The following is a 19,808-nucleotide window of genomic DNA, read 5'->3' as shown; positions in this document are numbered from 1 at the left end:
ACACTTATTTGGTTCCCCCCTCCCCCCCAGCTAAAAACATCTGTACTTATAATGAATGAATGGATGCATAGATTATTGTTTAATGTCAAGTTGCAAATATGACATTAATTCAGGACAGGTTCATGTTATGAATATCAACCCTGCTTTCAAGCTTGTAAATTATAATAACAAATGCAGTAAAAATTTGGACTTAATAATAATACTTTTTCTGTTCCACCTTTCCTAAAAGGTATTAGTGTTAACAAAATTTCCTTTGGTATTGTTTCTCCTTCTTTGAATTATAATTTATTTCTAATTGCTCTGTTTGTACACATCTCTTAAATTTTGATCATCCCTTATTTGTAGCAAAACGAAAAGCAAACCTAGTACATGACTAGGTCTCGCCTGGGTCCCATATGTACTACATCGCTCTATATGAAACAGCCCTAAAGTAAATTAATTATCAATTTTTGTTAAAAACACAGTTTAAATATAAATATTGTTGGTGTATTTACCTTAGTATAGGATCACTGATACTATTTGTTATTGCTGTACTGATTATGTTACTGCCATATACTGCTGACATGATTTTACCTTTCATTTCAATAACTTCACCTGAAATCATATTAATTTTGCATTGGTAGACAATTGTCCCGAAAATTGTGTTAATTGTTATCAAAATAAACAAAACTTGTAAAATACAAAAGTTGACTTGCATCATGTGCATGTGTTTAATAAAGACTATTCTGAATTTCAGTAATTAGTTATGTTCTGTCTAAAGGTAAAGGGAGATTTCAGATCTCCTAAAACATGCTTAATCCAGCCACATTTTTTAGCCTATTCCAAGTCAGAATCTTCTGGCCTTTGTATGTTTTTTAATGGTTAATTTATATGTGTCTTAGTTAAGTGTGACCATCATTTTCACTGAACTCAACTATTACATTTTTTTGTTGAATGAACAGCTAAAGACAGCCTTCAGGTATAATTATCTTGCAGTGTTGGAAGACCTGTTAGTGCATGACAGTGCTTTGGTCTAGATTCTGCTCTTTGGTTGGGTTGTTGTAGCTTTAACACATTCCCTATTTCCATTCTTAAAGTTATTACCATGCTTCATCAGTAACACAAGAGTGCACACACTGAAATGTCTCGCCTTCTTTTCTAATCATTGTTATTATGTTGATAGTCCTAAATATAAAGCTTTATTACAACTGTCAGATAAACTTAACATTGACCAATGAACCGTGAAAATGAGGTCAAGGTCAAATAAAACCTGCACGACTGACATATAGATCATACAATATTTCCATACACCAAATAATTAGTTGACCATATAGTATTAAAAAAAACCCACCAAAACTCAAAAACTTAACTTTGACCACTGAACCATGAAAATGAGGTCAAGGTCAGGTGACACCTGCCAGCTAGACATGTACACATTACAATCATTCCATACACCAAATATATTAGACCTATTGCATACAGTGTAAGAAAAACAAACCAAAACACAAAAACCTAACTATAACCACTGAACCATATAAATGAGGTCAAGGTCAGATGACACCTGCCAGTTGGACATGTTCACCTTAAAATCATTCCATACACCAAATATAGTAGACCTATTGCATACAGTATAAGAAAAACAGACCAAAACACAAAAACTTAAGTATAACCACTGAACCATGAAAATGAGGTCAAGGTCAGATGACACCTGCCAGTTGGACATGTACACCTTACAGTCCATCCATACACTGAATATACAAGACCTATCGCTTATAGTATCTGAGATATGGACTTGACCACCAAAACTTAACCTTGTTCACTGATCCATGAAATGAGGTTGAGGTCAAGTGAAAACTGTCTGGCGGGCATGAGGACCTTGCAAGGTACGCACATACCAAATATAGTTATCCTATTACTTATAATAAGAGAGAATTTAACATTACAAAAAATCTTAACTTTTTTTTCAAGTAGTCACTGAACCATGAAAATGAGGTCAAGGACATTGGACATCTGCATGTGACTGACTGAAACTTTGTAACATGAGGCATCTATATACAAAGTATGAAGCATCCAAGTCTTCCACCCTCTAAAATATAAAGCTTTACAGAAGTTAGCTAACGCCGCCGCCGTAGCCGCCGTAGCCGCCGGATCACTATCCCTATCTTTAAAGAGATACATGGCTGCATATTATTGTTATTTAAAATGAGTTCACATTTTTGTTTAGATGCCAGCTGAAGCAGGCCTGTGGGTGCAGCATTTTCTTGCTGACAGCTGTATTTAAGACCCAGTGGTGGACTTAGGCTCTTTTCTGATCTTTGGTCTGGTTGTTGTCTCTTTGACACATTCTCCATTTCCATTCTCATATTTTTTATAAGTTATTAAACTCAAATAAGATACTGGTCATGCTGGTATGGTCGTTGTAAATTAAATTAGAGGTAATTTCAAACATATCTCTATGGTAAAGATGTTATTTGACCCACATGTGTGCATGTGCATGCCAGTTATTGTATACTTACCAGGTGGTGCTGACTGCTTCATCTCTGTTATTGTTGGAGTGTTGTAAATGGTATACTTAAAATACAAAGTTAAAAACAAGTTAGAAAAATAAAATCTTCTTTTAGCTTTTGGCTAACTTTTCTAGTACTTTTTTTTGCTGTGAACATACAGCTATGAATATTAACATTTACATATTCTTAAAAAAACAAACTTCAAATAACCTCCTTTTTACTTATATAAATATAATGAACAATAAAAATAAAAAAGTGAGTTGATTGGAGCAAAATTGATGTTAAAATGTCTTGCTGGAATTTAAAGTAAAATAAAATAGATACTTGGGGTCTTAGAACAAATATAGAAAAAGTGCACCTACTACATGTACTAGGCTTTTAATTCTGGAACTGCTATGTACTATATTGTAGAATGAGTTTTGAGTATTATCCAAATATAATATGCTCCATTAAAAGTCCACAAATAATGGTAAAACAATGAATTCACAGCCACAGTTTGCTAGATCTTTTGAAGATTCTATACACATACATTTTTATCATAAAGTTTGAGTTTAAATGGTAACCCTTATTATCTATTTGTCATTTTTAATTTTGAACAAGCATTTTAAATTATTAAAACCATGAAAACTGTTTCAACTAATCAAATTAAAAAAATTAATATTTGCTTCCCTACCCTATTTTTTTTGGTGAAGGGCTAGTGCATGCTAGCAGAAACACAGGCATTATTTATATAGGCCTATAAAAGCAGCAACGCAATGAGGCCATAACCAAAGGACTAATGCAAGCCAAATTATTTTCACAGATCTACTTTATTTCACATTAAGCCCTTTCTAACCCACATCACAGCAATTTCATTTTGGGATTTTCAAATTCACTTCATACATAGTTATATCAGAATTGTTTTTCTATATATATGCCTTAAGAGAATGTGTTATATAAAGGTATATAGAACAAGAATGTGTCCCAAGTACAAGGATGCCCAATCCGCACTATCATTTTCTATGTTGAGTGGACCTTTAAAATGGGATAAAATCTCTAATTTGGCATTAAAATTATTATCATAGGAAACGTTTTCAAGTTGATTGGACATTAGCTTCATCAAAAACTACCTCGACCAACAACTTTAACCAGAGGACTGACAGAAGAATGGACGGACAAACAAACAGATGGACAAACAGAAGCACAGATTAGAAAACATAATGCCTATAAATGGGGCATAATAAAAAGAAATTCTGAGACAAGTGCCTGTGCTAGACATGTTAGATAAGGAAAGATCCAAGTTTTAAATTTTCATTATGATTTATATTCATATTATTTTTCCACTTGCCAGGAGCGAAGGCAAATAGCTCTAAAAAATATAGTTGGTTTTCAGTATTAGATTTTAAATACTTACTCTAAATCTACAGCTTGAGTGTTTTGGATTACCCCCACAGAGGAATTCTGGGGGAATGTCCTCACCATCCACATTTACTTTTACAAAATAATATCCTTCTTTTGCTGGTCTATAAAATAACAATACATCATAACTATTTGTCAGTTATTTCAGAAAGTACTTCTTTCATGTTTGAAGTATTCTGTTAAACATTTCAAAAATAAAATGCTTGGTAAAGTAAACATATTAAAAATAAAATGCTTTGCTCGGCGCAGCAAATGTATATATGCCATTGGATAACAAAAATGCAGATATAAAATACAAAGCTGGATACGATCGAAGAAGTCCAACCCTGAACAGTTGCTTTTGTGCAATACACTATGCTGTTGCGTATTGACCCCCTTTTTTTTGCAAAAAGAAATATTCTTTATTTGAAGAAATTTTCTATTTTTATTTCTGAAATCTGAAATGAGAAAAAAATTTCTTTCCCCGACAATTTCTATTTAAACACAACCCTCGAAATGTTTTCCCACCTGCCCCCCTTTTTAAAAAATAATGTTTCCTTCAAGATATGGTCATAATTTCAATTCAAATTTCCTGTTTGCAACCATACTTACCCATTTAAATACATCATAAAAGTCTAACAATAGAAAATGACTTACAAATTCATGGCTAAAATAAATATTCCTTTAATTGTAACTTCTAAATATAAAGTGACAATACAACATTTCTTTATACATAATTCAAAACCAGTGTAAGGGAGGTTATCCAAACTTACACATAATTGTACTTTAAATGTGTTTGGATTACCTCCCTTACACTGCTTTTAAATTTTCTTAAGTAATTGTCTATTAATCAGGAAATCTGTTTTTTTCCCTTTTTTGCCCCTAATTCCAAAGCGGTGTGAGCCATAACCCCCAAAGTCAATCCTAACCATCTCTTTGTGGCATGGAAACTTGTGGTATAATTTCAAAGAGATTCATACACCGTTCCACAAATTATTGTCTTGAAACTAGAAAAATTATTATTTGGACCATTTTTTGGTCCTTAATTTCTGTTAGGGCCATAACCCCCAAAATCAATCCCAAACTACCTTTTGTGGTTATAAACCCTGTGTTTAAAATTCATAGATTTCTTTTCACATATTCTAAAGTTATTGTCTGGAAACCAAATATCTTCGGAGGATGACGATGTGATACCAATATAATGACCTCAAAATGTTTTGCGGTCATATTAAACATGAGATGATTAACACGAGGGTTGTCATGTGGGTACCTTTATATGACGAATAGCAGTAAAAATCCTTGCCAAATGATGTTAACGGTAATTTTTGTTGCATGACTATAAAATATGCACTTCCTTTTAGCACGTTTAGAAGATAAAAAATTGAATGACTTTGACAAATCACGTTACTTTTTTTCCAAAAATAACGGTAACAATAATTATTTGAGACCTCTGACGAATCACTATAAGGATATTTTGACAAATCACAGTAATTTTTTTATCAATTTGATGCTTACAGTAGCCGAAAATGGCCAATTGACTCCTGACAGTAAAAGGCATTACTACCCTCACAGTGGCAGATCCAGGGGATTCTGGGGGTTGGAACCCCACTTTTTTTTTTTAAGATCATTGCATTTGAATGGGGACATATAGTTGGACCCCCTTTTTTTAAATGGCTGGGTCAGCCCCTGCCTCTTTTAAGACCCCTAATGGACCTCTGTACTCAAATTTGTGTAGCGAGTGAGACGACTTCCCAATTGCACTAAATGTATCATGTATTTGTAACTATGTCAGAAGTGGTACATAATAAATTGATATATAAACCATTTATAGTATAACAGTTCCAGGTCGGAGATACTATCAGATAGCCTCCGATATCATGATCATGCTCTAGGAATATAGGTCAACTTTGTTTACAAAAATATGTGATATGGTATATATATTTCTGTTATGGCACTTTACCCATTAGCACTAAATGTTATCAACTTATGTATAAATACTATGTGCGTCTCAGTGATATTGGTGAACGGTTTGGTGGTCCACATGAAATTCTCAAGGCTGTTTTTGAAATAGATAAAACTCTTACAAATAGAGAAAATTCATTGTCTAATAAACTCTCTGAATTAATGAAATATATTGGAATACCCTTAAACAAGCATTGTAATAGTAATTTCAAACAGAAACTAGAAGATTTCTACTAAAATAAAATCATATTTGAGCTATCTAAGATAAAAGATGGAAACTGTGGTAAACTTTTATTTTTTAGTAAAATTTATACTAAATTTAAACAACAAGAATATTTAAACTTTAATATTCCTAAATACCTTAGAAAAAAACTCACTAAATTAAGAATAAGTGCACACTCATTAGCAATAGAAACTTGTAGGTATGCAAGACCAAAAATACCCTCTAATGAGAGATTTTGTAAATTTTGCACAGGAAAAATTGAAAATCTGAAAAAAATTTCTTGATTGAATGTCCGCAATATAACAAAATTAGTTCTAAATATAAAATAAATGATATTAATTCAAATAATTTGGATGAAAATTTTACGAAAATGTTAAATCCCACAGGTCTGAAAAAGAATTAAAATCTATTTGTATGTATATAAAAGAAGCTCTTGATTTGAGAGACCACCATACTGTTTCATCAGGTAATAATCTTTTACAGTAGTTGGTGCATATATACATGTTCCAGACCGTATGAGTATTTGGACCGTACGCGTACGGTCTGGACCGTACGCGTATATTTTCAAAATACGCATACGGTCGGACCGTACGCGTACGGTCTGACTAATATTAAGAAGTTGGTCACGTTTATCAGATACAAATGTATATAACAGATCAACATAGCTTACATCTCAAATTAATGTAAAAAGTTCAATAGTAATTGAAATAAAACAAAATAATGTTATAACTATTTTAAAAAATCACGTTTATTTAATCTGTTAATCTCCTGTATTTAGCATGTCAGTAATTCATATATTGAAGCCAAGTATGCTAATTAAAATTGAAGTTATCGGAAGTAAAATTAGAGTGGGAGGACAATCGTTTTAGAATATTAAGGAACTTTACAAAAAAAAATGCAAAGCAACGTGCATGAACAAATTATGTTAATGTAAAAAAAAATATGACGTTCTTTGTGGAAGTCAGTGTCACCTTGAGTACCAAAATAGGAATCACGGATATAAAAATAAACACATATTTAATTTCAATTGTTCGCTTAATCATTTCATCCATATACATGTAATAAAATCAATTTGTATAACTAAAAATAATGATTTTGATAAATATTTGTTTAAATTTAACCAATATGATCCCAAAACATCAGCTGGACCGTACGCGTATACTCATACGGTCCGACCGTACGCGTATGGTCGGACCGTACGAGTATACGTATACGGTCCGGCCCGTACGTGTACGGTCCAAATACTCATATGGTCTGGAACATACATATATATCTTATACATGTTATATTATGTGTTTTAAGGTTCATCATAACAAATGGACAAATATGGCCGTATTTTTACCTCAAAAACTACTCTGTGTACAGACTTACCTGTGCTGTTTGAAAAGTTTTAATGTCTAGCATCCACTAGATATATAAAAGTTAAATGCATTTTGTGTTTAAGAAAGATAAAATCTTTCTTGGTTTTTGCTGGGCATTTTTTTTCCTTTCTTCAGGAGGTGCCAAAATAAACAAACACCTGCATTACTTTGATACTGTCCACTCACTGACTCAGATAAACTCTTTAACTCACCTATAGTTGTGAAGATACCTGGTGTCTATGGTCAATTAAGGACAATGAAAACAATACGAACCGGTTTTTTACCTGAGGGAGCATCTCATAGTTGTTCCACAACTTAGTCAATTTTCACACCTTTTGCATGAAGGAAAAAAAATGCCCATCAAAATCCAAAAGAGATTTTATCTTTCTGAAACACAAAATGGATTTAACTTTTTCATATCTAGTGGATGCTAGGCATTAAAACTTTTCCAACTTTACAGGTAAGTCTGTACTCAGAGAAATTTTTGGCATGTAAATACAGCCATATTTGTCCGTTTGTTATGATGAACCTTAAGTAAACGTATGAAAATCTAGAATAATACTGATGTGTAAGTTTATGGTATCAATATCAGTTAATAATGTAATGACATACATAGAATTGTCTGATGACTTGTTGTTACATGCACCTTTATTTCATTTATATGTTGTTTTTAATATTATAATTGTCTGTATTTGGATTCTATTTGGATCACGCCTCTATTGTGCTCTTTCCAATAAAATATTGAATTGAATTGAATTGTTATACTAAATATGTAAAAAGGGTAGAGTAATGGATATATCAGCTTTGCTCACCCTTTCAACTAAAGGATGGAGGTGCCTATGTAGATCCTGATCCATTGATGCACGTGCAGCCAAATATGCACGGTTCTAAAATTGACCTCAAAGTCGGTATTAACAAATCCGGATATTAGCCCTCGTCAGGGCAAGTATTTCGTATGGTTGAATTTATCTATGTCGGACATCCGACGGTACAATAATTTTAACTATTTTTTTTACTATTCAATTCAAATATTTATTGCCATGTAAACTTTAAACATTAAGTTTGTGACATACAAAATAATAAACAATATAACTATTTTTCGCATATATAAATATACACAATCATTCATTTACAGTAAATATTCCAGTGTCCCCTGTCCTCAGTTCTAATGACCTTTTGATGTAGGACCCCAATTTATTTACTTGTGATGGTGTTGATGGATTGAGTATAAAAATCAACTTTTCTTCATCAGATAAATCTTTAACAGAAAAATTAAAATCCAAATTGTTAAAAAAGTTATTTCTTAGTTCCATATTTAATTTACAATCTAATATAAAATGTTTTTCGTTTTCTAATGTTTTACATTTAAGGCATAATCTCTGCTCTCTAGGAATATTAGTATGTCTGCCTTTTTCTATATTTAAATTATGGTCACTAATTCTTAGTTTTGTTATTAATTTTCTATATGTAAAGTTTGATGTTCTTAAATAGTCTTCAAAACGTAAATTTTGTTTAAGATTCTTATATAAATAAAGTTTACTTTTTTCATTTTACTGATGAATGTTAGGCCTGGAGTAGAACTGTGTACGTAACGTTACAAATTGCATGGTTGTTATCTAATTAAAATAAATAAAATCGACATCTGACGATGATCTGTCGGAAATAATGACGTTATAGTTTGGGAAAATCCCGCCCCTTTCCCCTTTTCTCTCTCTTCATGTATATAACTTACTCTGTTACACATAAAATTTGAACTTCCGTTGTTCCATCCTTCTGTACTTTACATTCCACCACCTCTGTCTCTGATGTCAGAAATACCGAGTTTCCTCCATCGTATTGGTTTGTTGCAAATCCAGTTCCGTCAATTGTAATCTTTGTTCCTCCATTTAAACTTCCTGCTATAGTATTTACTTTTAATACTGACCGAACGGCTGAAAAAAAACTCAGTTTAAATATATTTAGCATTATTAATCCAACCCAAACATTGCTAAACGTGACTATCCTACACCGTTGTTACTTTCCTTTCATTTATGAAGACATGGAATAAAATTGAGAATGGAAATGGGGAATGTGCCTAAGAGACAACAACCCGACCATAGAAAAAAACAACAATATATGTTTCCATCTTAGTTTGTACAATTACTGAATTAGTCAGGAAAATAGACGTGCTAATTGAAAAGCCAGGTATTCAAGTTTAGCCAATTTATACAAAAAGTTATTCTTTACAGGACTAAATGCATTAAATGCACTTTTAAATACAGGACCGTCCTTAAGTGTTAATTTGTTAATTAGCTAGTTATTGAAAAAAATAGACACTTTAAAAAAAATTGAGGTTCGTCATGGGGGTGGTCCGGTGCGCCGTGGGACCACCCCCCTGGATCCGCCACTGGCCGACGCAGGATAAATTTGAGGTTTAGTATAAAATGCTCAATGAAATGTATATAATTGAAATTTATGTGAATGATACTGGAAAAAATAGATAGAAATAACCATTTTAATGAAATAAATAATTAATATAAAAATAAGATGTGATATACTTGTCAACAAAGACATATAATGTATTAGTTGTCAATAAGACAACTACCCACGACGTTAATGAAAGGAAATGTAATAGTTCACCGTGCCGCCCACAACGACAAATGGATTTTGTCTAAGATGCATGATTTTTTTCATTAGTAGTTAGTGGCTTTGAAATATAGCTGTCAGTAACTGCAAGTACTCTCAGATTTGTACTTAAGTGTCTTTTTGTTGTCGGGATGTACAAGTACCCGGCCACGTCCTTTTGTACTTTGTAATATCAAGGTATTTTTTATCCATCTGATGAGTTTTAAAAGTCTTTTTCAAGTGATCTTTATAGTTCGTTCATACTGTTACACCACTGTCCCAGGTTAGGAGGAAGGTTGGATCCGTTTCGTTCAATTTTTTGTACATAAATTAGGCCGTTAGTTTTCTCGTTTGAATTGTTTTATATTGTCATTTCAGAGCCTTTCATAGCTGAAGTATGCGGTGTGGGATTTGTTCATTGTTGAAGGCCGCGTATGTTGACCTGTAGTTGTTTATTTCCGTGTCATTTTGGTCTCTTGTGGAGAGTTCTCCCAATGGCAATCATATCACATCTTCTTTTTTATATATATAGTCAGCTATAGATGGTACCGGCATGCCAAAATATAAACAAATATGATTTAGTACAACCAATGAATCCTATACTACTGACATGGGACAGCCATATACAGAATATGGCAAACATGTTTGCGAATGCTAGACTCTCCTTTAACGAAACTGCAATGTAATAGCATACAGTACAGAGCTAAGAGTACTCACAGATACAGAAAGGTAGTAAAACAAATCATGTTAACAGAGGCTACAGATTGAAATACCAATCAATAGATTTAGTGTAAAGTTGTCAATAACAGTCTAAGAAAACTGGACACTGGATGCAATTCAAAAATATAAGTATTGACAAGATGTGGACATAACGCGTCCATAACGGTGTAGGAACACATACAATCTAGTTTTTTAATTTTTTAACTTATAAAAACAATGTTAGAACCGATATTCAAATGTATTATGTTATATTGATAATCTTTGTTTTAGTTAAATTGAAAAATTAAAATACGTTTGAACATTTTTGTCAAAAATTACGTTTTTTCTAAACCCTGAAACTTTGAAAATTATTATTTCCAAAGATTTTTTGGCAAACGTATCTAGCATACTTATTTAAAGAAGATTATCCAAATGTATTTACAAAAATCCGCCTGTGTTCATCTAATGAGACAAAAAGGTTAAGTATAACTATCAAAAAGAATAAAATGTAAAAAAAAAAATAAAAAATCATGGGATCGAAACTGTATCGTTTGTCTTAAACAGGGTGCATTTGGTTCCCATAGAAGTATCTACAGACATTCGATAAACATTTTTATTCTCTTTTCTGAAAACTATCACGAGAAGTAAAGCGTATAGAAAAAAGTAAAATAACAAAACTACCGAACTAAAAAAAACATCTCGAAAGTAAAGAAAGCTAATTTATACGGTAAAACATTTTGAAAGCTGTAGACCTAAATTTGTAAGTAAGGTGACCAAAAATTCGTATCAGTGAATGGCACAAAGATGTCGAAAACAACACCAGAAAACTGAATGGAATGGGATAGAATAAAGATTTTCAAATTCTTTTAAAAAGACTTAACAGCTGATGTGCAGAAATTTGTACCAGCCAAATGGCTCTATCACTAAACTCATCAAAGATAACAGGATTAAAATTTTATATATACATCAGACGCGCGTTTCGTCTACAAAAGACTCATCAGTGACGCTCGAATCAAAATTTTTAAAGGCCAAATAATGTACAAAGTTGAAGAGCATTGAGGATAGAAAAAAAATCCCAAAAGTTTGGTCAAATACAGCTAAGGTAATCTATTCCTGCGGTAGAAAAGACATACTTTATATACACAAACATACAACATATATAACCAAAAAACACCGATACAAACTGCATACAAATTTATTTTGAATAAACAAATATGCATTAAAAGAGAGGGGTGAAATATACCAGAAGGACATTCAAACATTAACTTGAATTAAATATAAGACAATGAGATATGATATGAATACCAATTCGACTATTATCCACCAATATTCAAATGGGATATGGATGCAAGCAGTTATACTTAACCGTATAGCCGTTTACAATGACAAAAACCCTATACCGTATACATGGTATAGTCGGTTATAAAAAGCCCCGACACATGAAACAATTCAATTGAGAAAACTTACGGCCTAATAAATAACAATCTACGAGAAACCGGCAAAAATGACAGAAATGATCCAACGGCAACCAATGCACTGCAAGCTCCTGATACGTGCACATGAAGAATGCATTGGGGTTAAACATGTCTGAAGGCGCCAACACATCTTAACCTGGGACGTTTCATTCCTTCATATGTAAGAATCGACTGAGATAGTGAATAAATATCCAATAGCAAAACTTTCGACATCACATAAAACTGAAAGTGACATACAGTTCGGCATAATTAACACTTTACAAGTTTCCATAAACATTTAAAACTATTATTTTTAAAACATACGAACAGACAACGTTTTGTTGTGTAACAGATCATTTAAGATGTGAACGTGTGCAAGCAAGGCTTTAATTATTTACCACTAGATCGATACAAGTGCTGATGTTAATACCAAATTTCAATTTATAAGCCTGCCATCTTTGATGAGTTTTAACAGCGAAAACTATTGATCTCCTCAGTTGGTGGCGAGAAATATTGTATGTAATCGTCATTGTATTTTAATGAAATGTTGTAACTTTTTTTACTTAACAGTTTTGAGGATGACTCCCTTGTTTACACTTCTGGTAAACAATCAAAATCATAACCGAATTGTTAAGCGAGATAAAAAAAAGTACAGGGACTTTCTTTTGAATTGTTTTGGCCTTTCATGATATATACAAAATATAGATAGGACAGATAGACTTTCATCAATTAAATATCGATCTGTAGATGTTGATTTTTTTGGGTTAAATATGAGAATGCCATGACATAGCTCTGTCTAAATAAGAATTGTCGCGTTTTTAAGTCGGACCAATATGGTTGAAAATGACATCGGAATAATATTTTCTCCCGCTGGTAAATGCGGCCAGCACAGTCAGTTTTGACAAAATAACAGTGAGTTCATTAACAAGGTTTACGTATATATATATATAAGTATTTTGGTATTCTTCTCAAACAATATAGATAAAAAAAAAATATATATATAATAACATTTATTTTCTTCTATTTCTTTACGAATATAATTTCATGACGCCGAATATGTTATAAAGTATGCCAAGTCGAGATTGTGTGGTATCGGTTATGATATTCTGGAACAATGTTGAGATTTGCTGTCGAATAAAACTGTCAACTAGCTTTAAGCATAAATAGGATACGGCCGTTAAAGTAAAGGACACTTCTGCATATTGGTTGTCATTTTGCTTTGACATTAATTTTTCATGGATCCCTGTTAATCTAATACCTAAGGGTGGAGGTTTTTAATGTCGTGTATTATAAAAATCATAAGATGTAAGTTGATCAGAATTGGTTGTCAAGGAAGTTATTTGATTGAAAAAAAGCTGTACATATTTGACTGAAAGACAAAATTGTAAAGAACAAATTAATTGAGTTTCACAGATTTAGTTGAAATAGACATGAGATATTCCTGACATGGTACAGACATTTTCTTATGTAAATAATGATAAGTTAAACCTGGTTTTATAGCTAGCTAAACATCTCACTTAACATGCTTAAGTATGACAGTCGTATAAAATTCCATTATATTGACAACGATGTGTGAACAAAACTAACAGACATAATAGGTAAATTTTTCTTACCCAGAAAACACACATACAAACAGCATACAAACTTACAGTGAATAAACAAAATGTTAATATATGTTAACTTAACATGGATATAAAACGATGAGATACGATATGATTTCCAATGAGACAAATAGCCATCAATATTCAAATTTGAAATTGTTGTGAACAATTATAGGCAATTGTACGGCCTTTCAAAATGCGAAAAACGCATACCGTATGATCGGCTATAAAAAGGCCCGACATGAAACGTATGACACAATTCAATCGAAAAAACAAATGACATAATTTATAAGAAGCTTATAACAAAACAATCTACAAGAAACGAAAGTGACAGATATAAACCAACGACAACCTCTGCACTGCAGATGCATGGCATGGGACAGGCATATACATACTGTGGTCGGGTTAAACATGGACGAAGGCGCCAAACCTCTCCGAACCTGGGACTTTTCATTTCTTTTTATATAAGAATTAACTGAGATATTGAATAAGCATCCAAAGTCGAAACCACATTAAACTGAAAGTGACATCCGGAACAATTCGGCAAATTGTCAAAAATTTAATTAACACTCCACAAGTTTCCATTAACGTTTTAAGCAATTAACATTAAATGTATAACAGGTCATTACAGTTTAAGAGGTTATCGTGCAGTAACAAGGAAAGTAGTAACTATTAACTTTTTGTAGATAACTGCGTGCTCATTATACACCTACTGTTGATATTACCAGTCCAGGAAGCAACGCAACATAGAAAATGTAATTTTCTCTAAACTAACTGCTAAAAGCAAAGTAAATTTTCAGACAACAAGACAGTAAGATCATCAATAAAGCTTGTGTTAGCTAACTATATTAAATTAGGTATCCTTCTTAATCAATATAAACAATGATATAAGTTTTTCTTCTTCAATTTTGGATATAATTGTATTAAACTTAATGTGATAAAAGTATGCCAGTTTGAAATTGTGTGGTATTAGTTGTGATATTTTGGAACAATATTGACATCTTTTAGTCGAATAGAACTTCAACTAGCTATAAGTATCAATTGGGTTACAATAGAACTGTAAAGATTGGGTTGCAATAGAACTGTAAAGATTGGGTTACAATAGAACTGTAAAGATTGGGTTACAATAGAACTGTAAAGATTGGGTTGCAATAGAACTGTAAAGATTGGGTTGCAATAGAACTGTAAAGATTGGGTTGCAATAGAACTGTAAAGATTGGGTTGCAATAGAACTGTAAAGATTTGATTGAAATAGAACTGTAAAGATTGGGTTGCAATAGAACTGTAAAGATTGGGTTGCAATAGAACTGTAAAGATTGGGTTGCAATAGAACTGTAAAGATTTGATTGAAATAGAACTGTAAAGATTGGGTTGCAATAGAACTGTAAAGATTTGGTTGAAATAGAACTGTAAAGATTGGGTTGCAATAGAACTGTAAAGATTGGGTTACAATAGAACTGTAAAGATTGGGTTGCAATAGAACTGTAAAGATTTGATTGAAATAGAACTGTAAAGATTGGGTTACAATAGAACTGTAAAGATTGGGTTACAATAGAACTGTAAAGATTTGATTGAAATAGAACTGTAAAGATTGGGTTGCAATAGAACTGTAAAGATTGGGTTGCAATAGAACTGTAAAGATTTGATTGAAATAGAACTGTAAAGATTGGGTTGCAATAGAACTGTAAAGATTTGATTGAAATAGAACTGTAAAGATTGGGTTGCAATAGAACTGTAAAGATTTGATTGAAATAGAACTGTAAAGATTGGGTTGAAATGTCTATGTGCAGATTTGGTTTATTGTATTAGAACTTAACGTAGTCGGCGGAAATAGTACTTTGACAGTTGGTTGAATAAACAATTTTAAATAAAGGCAACAGTAGTATATCGCTTTCGAAATTCATAAATGGATTGAGAAAAAAACAAAACAAATCCGGAGTACGAACTAAAAGTGAAGGAAACACATCACATATAAGAGGATACTACGATACAACTGAAACACAACATTAAAATGTAACACACACAGAAACGAACTATAATATAACAATGGCCACATATATGACTTGGTACAGGACATTTTAAGAAAAAAATTAGTTGGCAATCTTTCAACTATTAATGAAAGAAAGTTAATCATAACTCTTTTTATAAGCGAGTAAACCATTTATCGGAACGTTGTTTTATTTGTTATCAATTGAAGCATAGGTTGTTAATAGTGCTTCTTTTACTATTATTTTAGATTTAATTATGCATGATATTTTATTGAGTTTTTTTCCTTTTTTCAAACATTATTTTTTTAATTTGTTATTACTAGTTAAAATATATATTACATATGTCTCATCGTAATTAAAATAACTCATGTTTATATTCAGTGAGCCATGGATTGTACAAATGAAACTTCAAAGTTAATTTTAATGATGAAAAAACCCAACACCGAACCATTTTACTGCATAATAGAAAAATTGACGAAGATTTAAAAATATATTTTTTTACGAATAACAAAAAAGTCAAATTAAATCTTACATTTACAAAATTTTTAAATGAGATTTTGTATACATCAAAGATACATTTATTTTGTTGGTAAAGTAAACACATTTGAAATAAAATAAGACGTGAGATTTGGCTAAAAGAACTAATATCTATTTTGCACTTATAACACAATTTCTGACTGACAAATCCGACAAGAGTCCTCTATGTCGACTTCAGTATGTGGTTCGTTATCGACGTATTCATCGTAATGAATTTGACAGTCCTAATGCAAGATTTACATTTTACAACTTTGTTAACAAGTTTTGAGTTGAACTTTTTTGGGGGGAGATTCAATTTCATTTATTATTTATATATTTATTTCATTGTCTTAACGTTAGCCATACGTCTATCAGATAGACATTGCATGTTTAAATTTTATTGACAGAAAACAAGGTGGTCATGACCTCCGAAAAATAAGAGACTATTCACACAAAAAAATTCGGATCATCCGATATATGAACTGAGTATAGTTTCAGCCAATAAAATAAACATGAAGAAAAGGAATTACCAATATTTACAAGAAAAGTTTTTTTATGCACTAATTATTGTTCCTTTTATCTGTAATTCTAAACAAAAATTCTCTGAGAAAAAGCTATTTAAAAAAAAAATTCACAACTTAAGTTAAACCTTGATATTGCTAGAGTTTAAACTTCAAATATAACTCCATCCAATTAGAATTGTTGAGTTTTAATGACAAGATACAAATAAATATGTTTTATATTTTAAAGACGCAAATTTGACACTTGCATAAACGTCTCTTTTTCACTTAAAAATAACATCGTTTTTTGGTCTTATATTTTATCTTTGGAGAATCTATTTGAATAAGTCCATATACCCGGATATACAATAATGTAACGTCATTATATATGCAAATTGAAGTACACGCACACCTGTGAAGGATTTTAACCTCCTTTATACTTAAAATTGTGTGTAAAGTTAACGATTCGTAAGGTCATGAATTTAATTTTAAATGATTCTATTTGTGACAAAAAGAATGAATTCTTTGTTTGACGATTTTGTTTTTATCATTTAGAGTATTAGATTGAATTTTTTACTTGTTGTTTCATCATTTTACTAGAGAATTACTCACTCAAACAAGGGTATGAACTACAATCAAAAAGTATATTTAAAAATTAAATGCAGCAAAGTCATTCTTTGTTTCTCAAAATATGTTTATTTTTGTTTTACATTTAAACATTATTTCGATGATTCAAACTTGCATTGTTCTTTAGAAGAGTTTCAGGGAGGGGGGGACACGAATTTGTTAATTATTAGTAATGAATGAATTTACAAAAATGGATCTATAATTAAGGGATGTAATTTGCATAATAAACAAAAGTGACACAAAACTGGTATGAATATTTGTGACGTCAAACTTTATTCTAGAATTTTCTAGGTTCGATGAACAAAATTTTCAAAAGTCCGTTCAACACTTGATTTGTAAAAAAAGTAATATAAAAGAACGGTTGTTAAGTAGAACATGCTAAAACAACCAACACTTAATAAATTCCATGCGTTCAAAGTGCTGTTCTGGATTTACCTTCATAATGAATGCGCAATGCCGAATGTTTGAAAGCCAAGGAACAAAAAAAGGAGCGAATCAGTTAAGTGTTAAATAACCAAACATATAAAAAAGGAAACAAACTGAAGCCATCTGAGGTAAGATTTGCCAGAGGGAGTTGAAACCCTACTTTTCTTTGTAATTCATACGTTCACACATGAACGCACAATTTTAGAAAGGTGTTGAGTAAATCATTTAAATACTGAAGTTCCGACCTCTGAGCTGATGATACCCCCAGGAACTGACAGGCCATCATCACCAGTATCGAACAGTGCTGTATAAATGAAATACATAATAAATGAGTCCTTTGCTTAAGAAACATCCGGTGCTTATAAAAATATAGGATAACATCAAACTCCATATTTAACACTAAAAAAGAACCCCACCACATTATTTATGTATGTGCCTGTAATTCAGTGGTTATCGTTTGTTTATGTGCTTTATATTTGTTTTTCGTTCATTTTTTTTATATAAATAAGACCGTTAGTTTTCTTGTTTGAATTGTTTTACATTGTCTTATCGGGGCCTTTTATAGCTGACTATGCGGTATGGGATTTGCTCATTGTTGAAGGCCTATGGTGACCTATAGTTGTTAATGTCTGTGATATTTTGGTCTCTTGTTGACAGTTGTCTCATTGGCAATCATACTACATCTTCTTTTTTTATATTTGATACTTTGATATAAAATTGAAATAAAATTGAAAGTCTTGCGTAAAATAAAATTTACTACTATTACTTTAAATCAGACAATCGTTGCAAAACTGAGTTTCATCAATTAAAACCATTTCATTACAAAGTGCGCCTTATTTTCAATTTTTGTAAGGGGTTCTTAAATTTAACTAGCTATTTATTTCGATAAACATGAAATGTATTTTGAAAATCATACATTTTTTTGTATCTATTTGCAATGTCATTTTCTTGTCTTTCCACGATGCAGTAAGAAAGCTAATTATTCTTGTCTAAAGATTCACAGAAGTTCAATTAACTGTTTCAAAGTTAAATAGTAAAAAGAGGATATTAGTACGGAAATAATCTATGCGAGACACTTTTACTTCAGTTTGAGAAATAATTACGAAAAACTTTTATGAAAATACGTCTAACATTTTATACACTATGTAACAAGTGTTTATTTCCATGAAAAAAATCAAGGCATATATCAGTGTGAATATATTGTAAGCTAGCTCCTCCGATCAAGTGCTAGAACTGATTAGTCGAAGGATCACATTGTATTAAATATACGACACTCTTTTAAAGGGGCACTAGCTGTCAAATTCATGTCATTGATTTGATTTAAATTCTCATATTTGATTTATAACCTTGTTAATAAACTCGTCACAGATAAAAGGATTAAACATTTGTGTTTACGCCAGACGCGCGTTTCGTTAACAAAGGACTCATCAGTGACGCTCGAATCTAAAACGTTTTAGACCATTTATTCAAATTATAAAAAAAGTCTAAAAAAACAATTTACAGGGCATTGGGCTCGATAATATTTAAATCCGTTTCGTGTGTATTTTAGTAACCACCATCTAATTAATTTTCGAATTGACCGCCGAAGACCTACGATGGTCATATAAGCGATATAACCATAAATATATTCATATATAAATAGAAAGAGAAGTCGTGCAATTGGATTTTTCAAAGTTAGTTTAATTTCATATTATATATTAAAGATATAGGTTAATCATCGTTGTATAAGAAAGATTTTTTTATGAATCGAAAAGAGATTTATCCTTGTTTCACTTTGAATCTTTTCCTTTAAATACCAGAAAACGCACAATTCATGCGTTATCCAAACCTAGCTAAGGGGTAAAATTTAAGTTCCAAAATTGAACCATACTAGCTGTAAAAAACAAATTAATATTACACTATTCCACTTTCACTGATGATTTAACAAACAAAAAATCTTACTGTAGATTTTTTATATCTCGTATCTTGTGTCGCTTTGAATAAA

The 19,808-nt window shown here is 31.5% G+C and overlaps 1 protein-coding gene across 2 annotated transcripts in view; it reads right to left on the bottom strand.

The window, feature by feature from the left end:
- LOC139524496 (fibrocystin-L-like) overlaps nt 1–19,808 on the bottom strand; it is a 102,621-nt gene that overhangs the window by 75,508 nt on the left and 7,305 nt on the right. For both annotated transcript variants that reach the window (XM_071319293.1, XM_071319294.1), the window contains exons 2-5: nt 9,142–9,340; nt 3,880–3,988; nt 2,496–2,550; nt 495–594 (exon numbers count right to left, since the gene is read on the bottom strand). In XM_071319293.1, coding sequence (XP_071175394.1) covers nt 495–594; nt 2,496–2,550; nt 3,880–3,988; nt 9,142–9,340 — 463 coding nt within the window. The remainder of the gene's footprint in view (nt 1–494; nt 595–2,495; nt 2,551–3,879; nt 3,989–9,141; nt 9,341–19,808) is intronic.

Source organism: Mytilus edulis, chromosome 5 (genome assembly GCF_963676685.1).
Source record: "Mytilus edulis chromosome 5, xbMytEdul2.2, whole genome shotgun sequence".
Lineage (NCBI taxonomy): Eukaryota > Metazoa > Mollusca > Bivalvia > Mytilida > Mytilidae > Mytilus > Mytilus edulis.
This window is presented reverse-complemented; position numbering and strand designations above follow the sequence as displayed.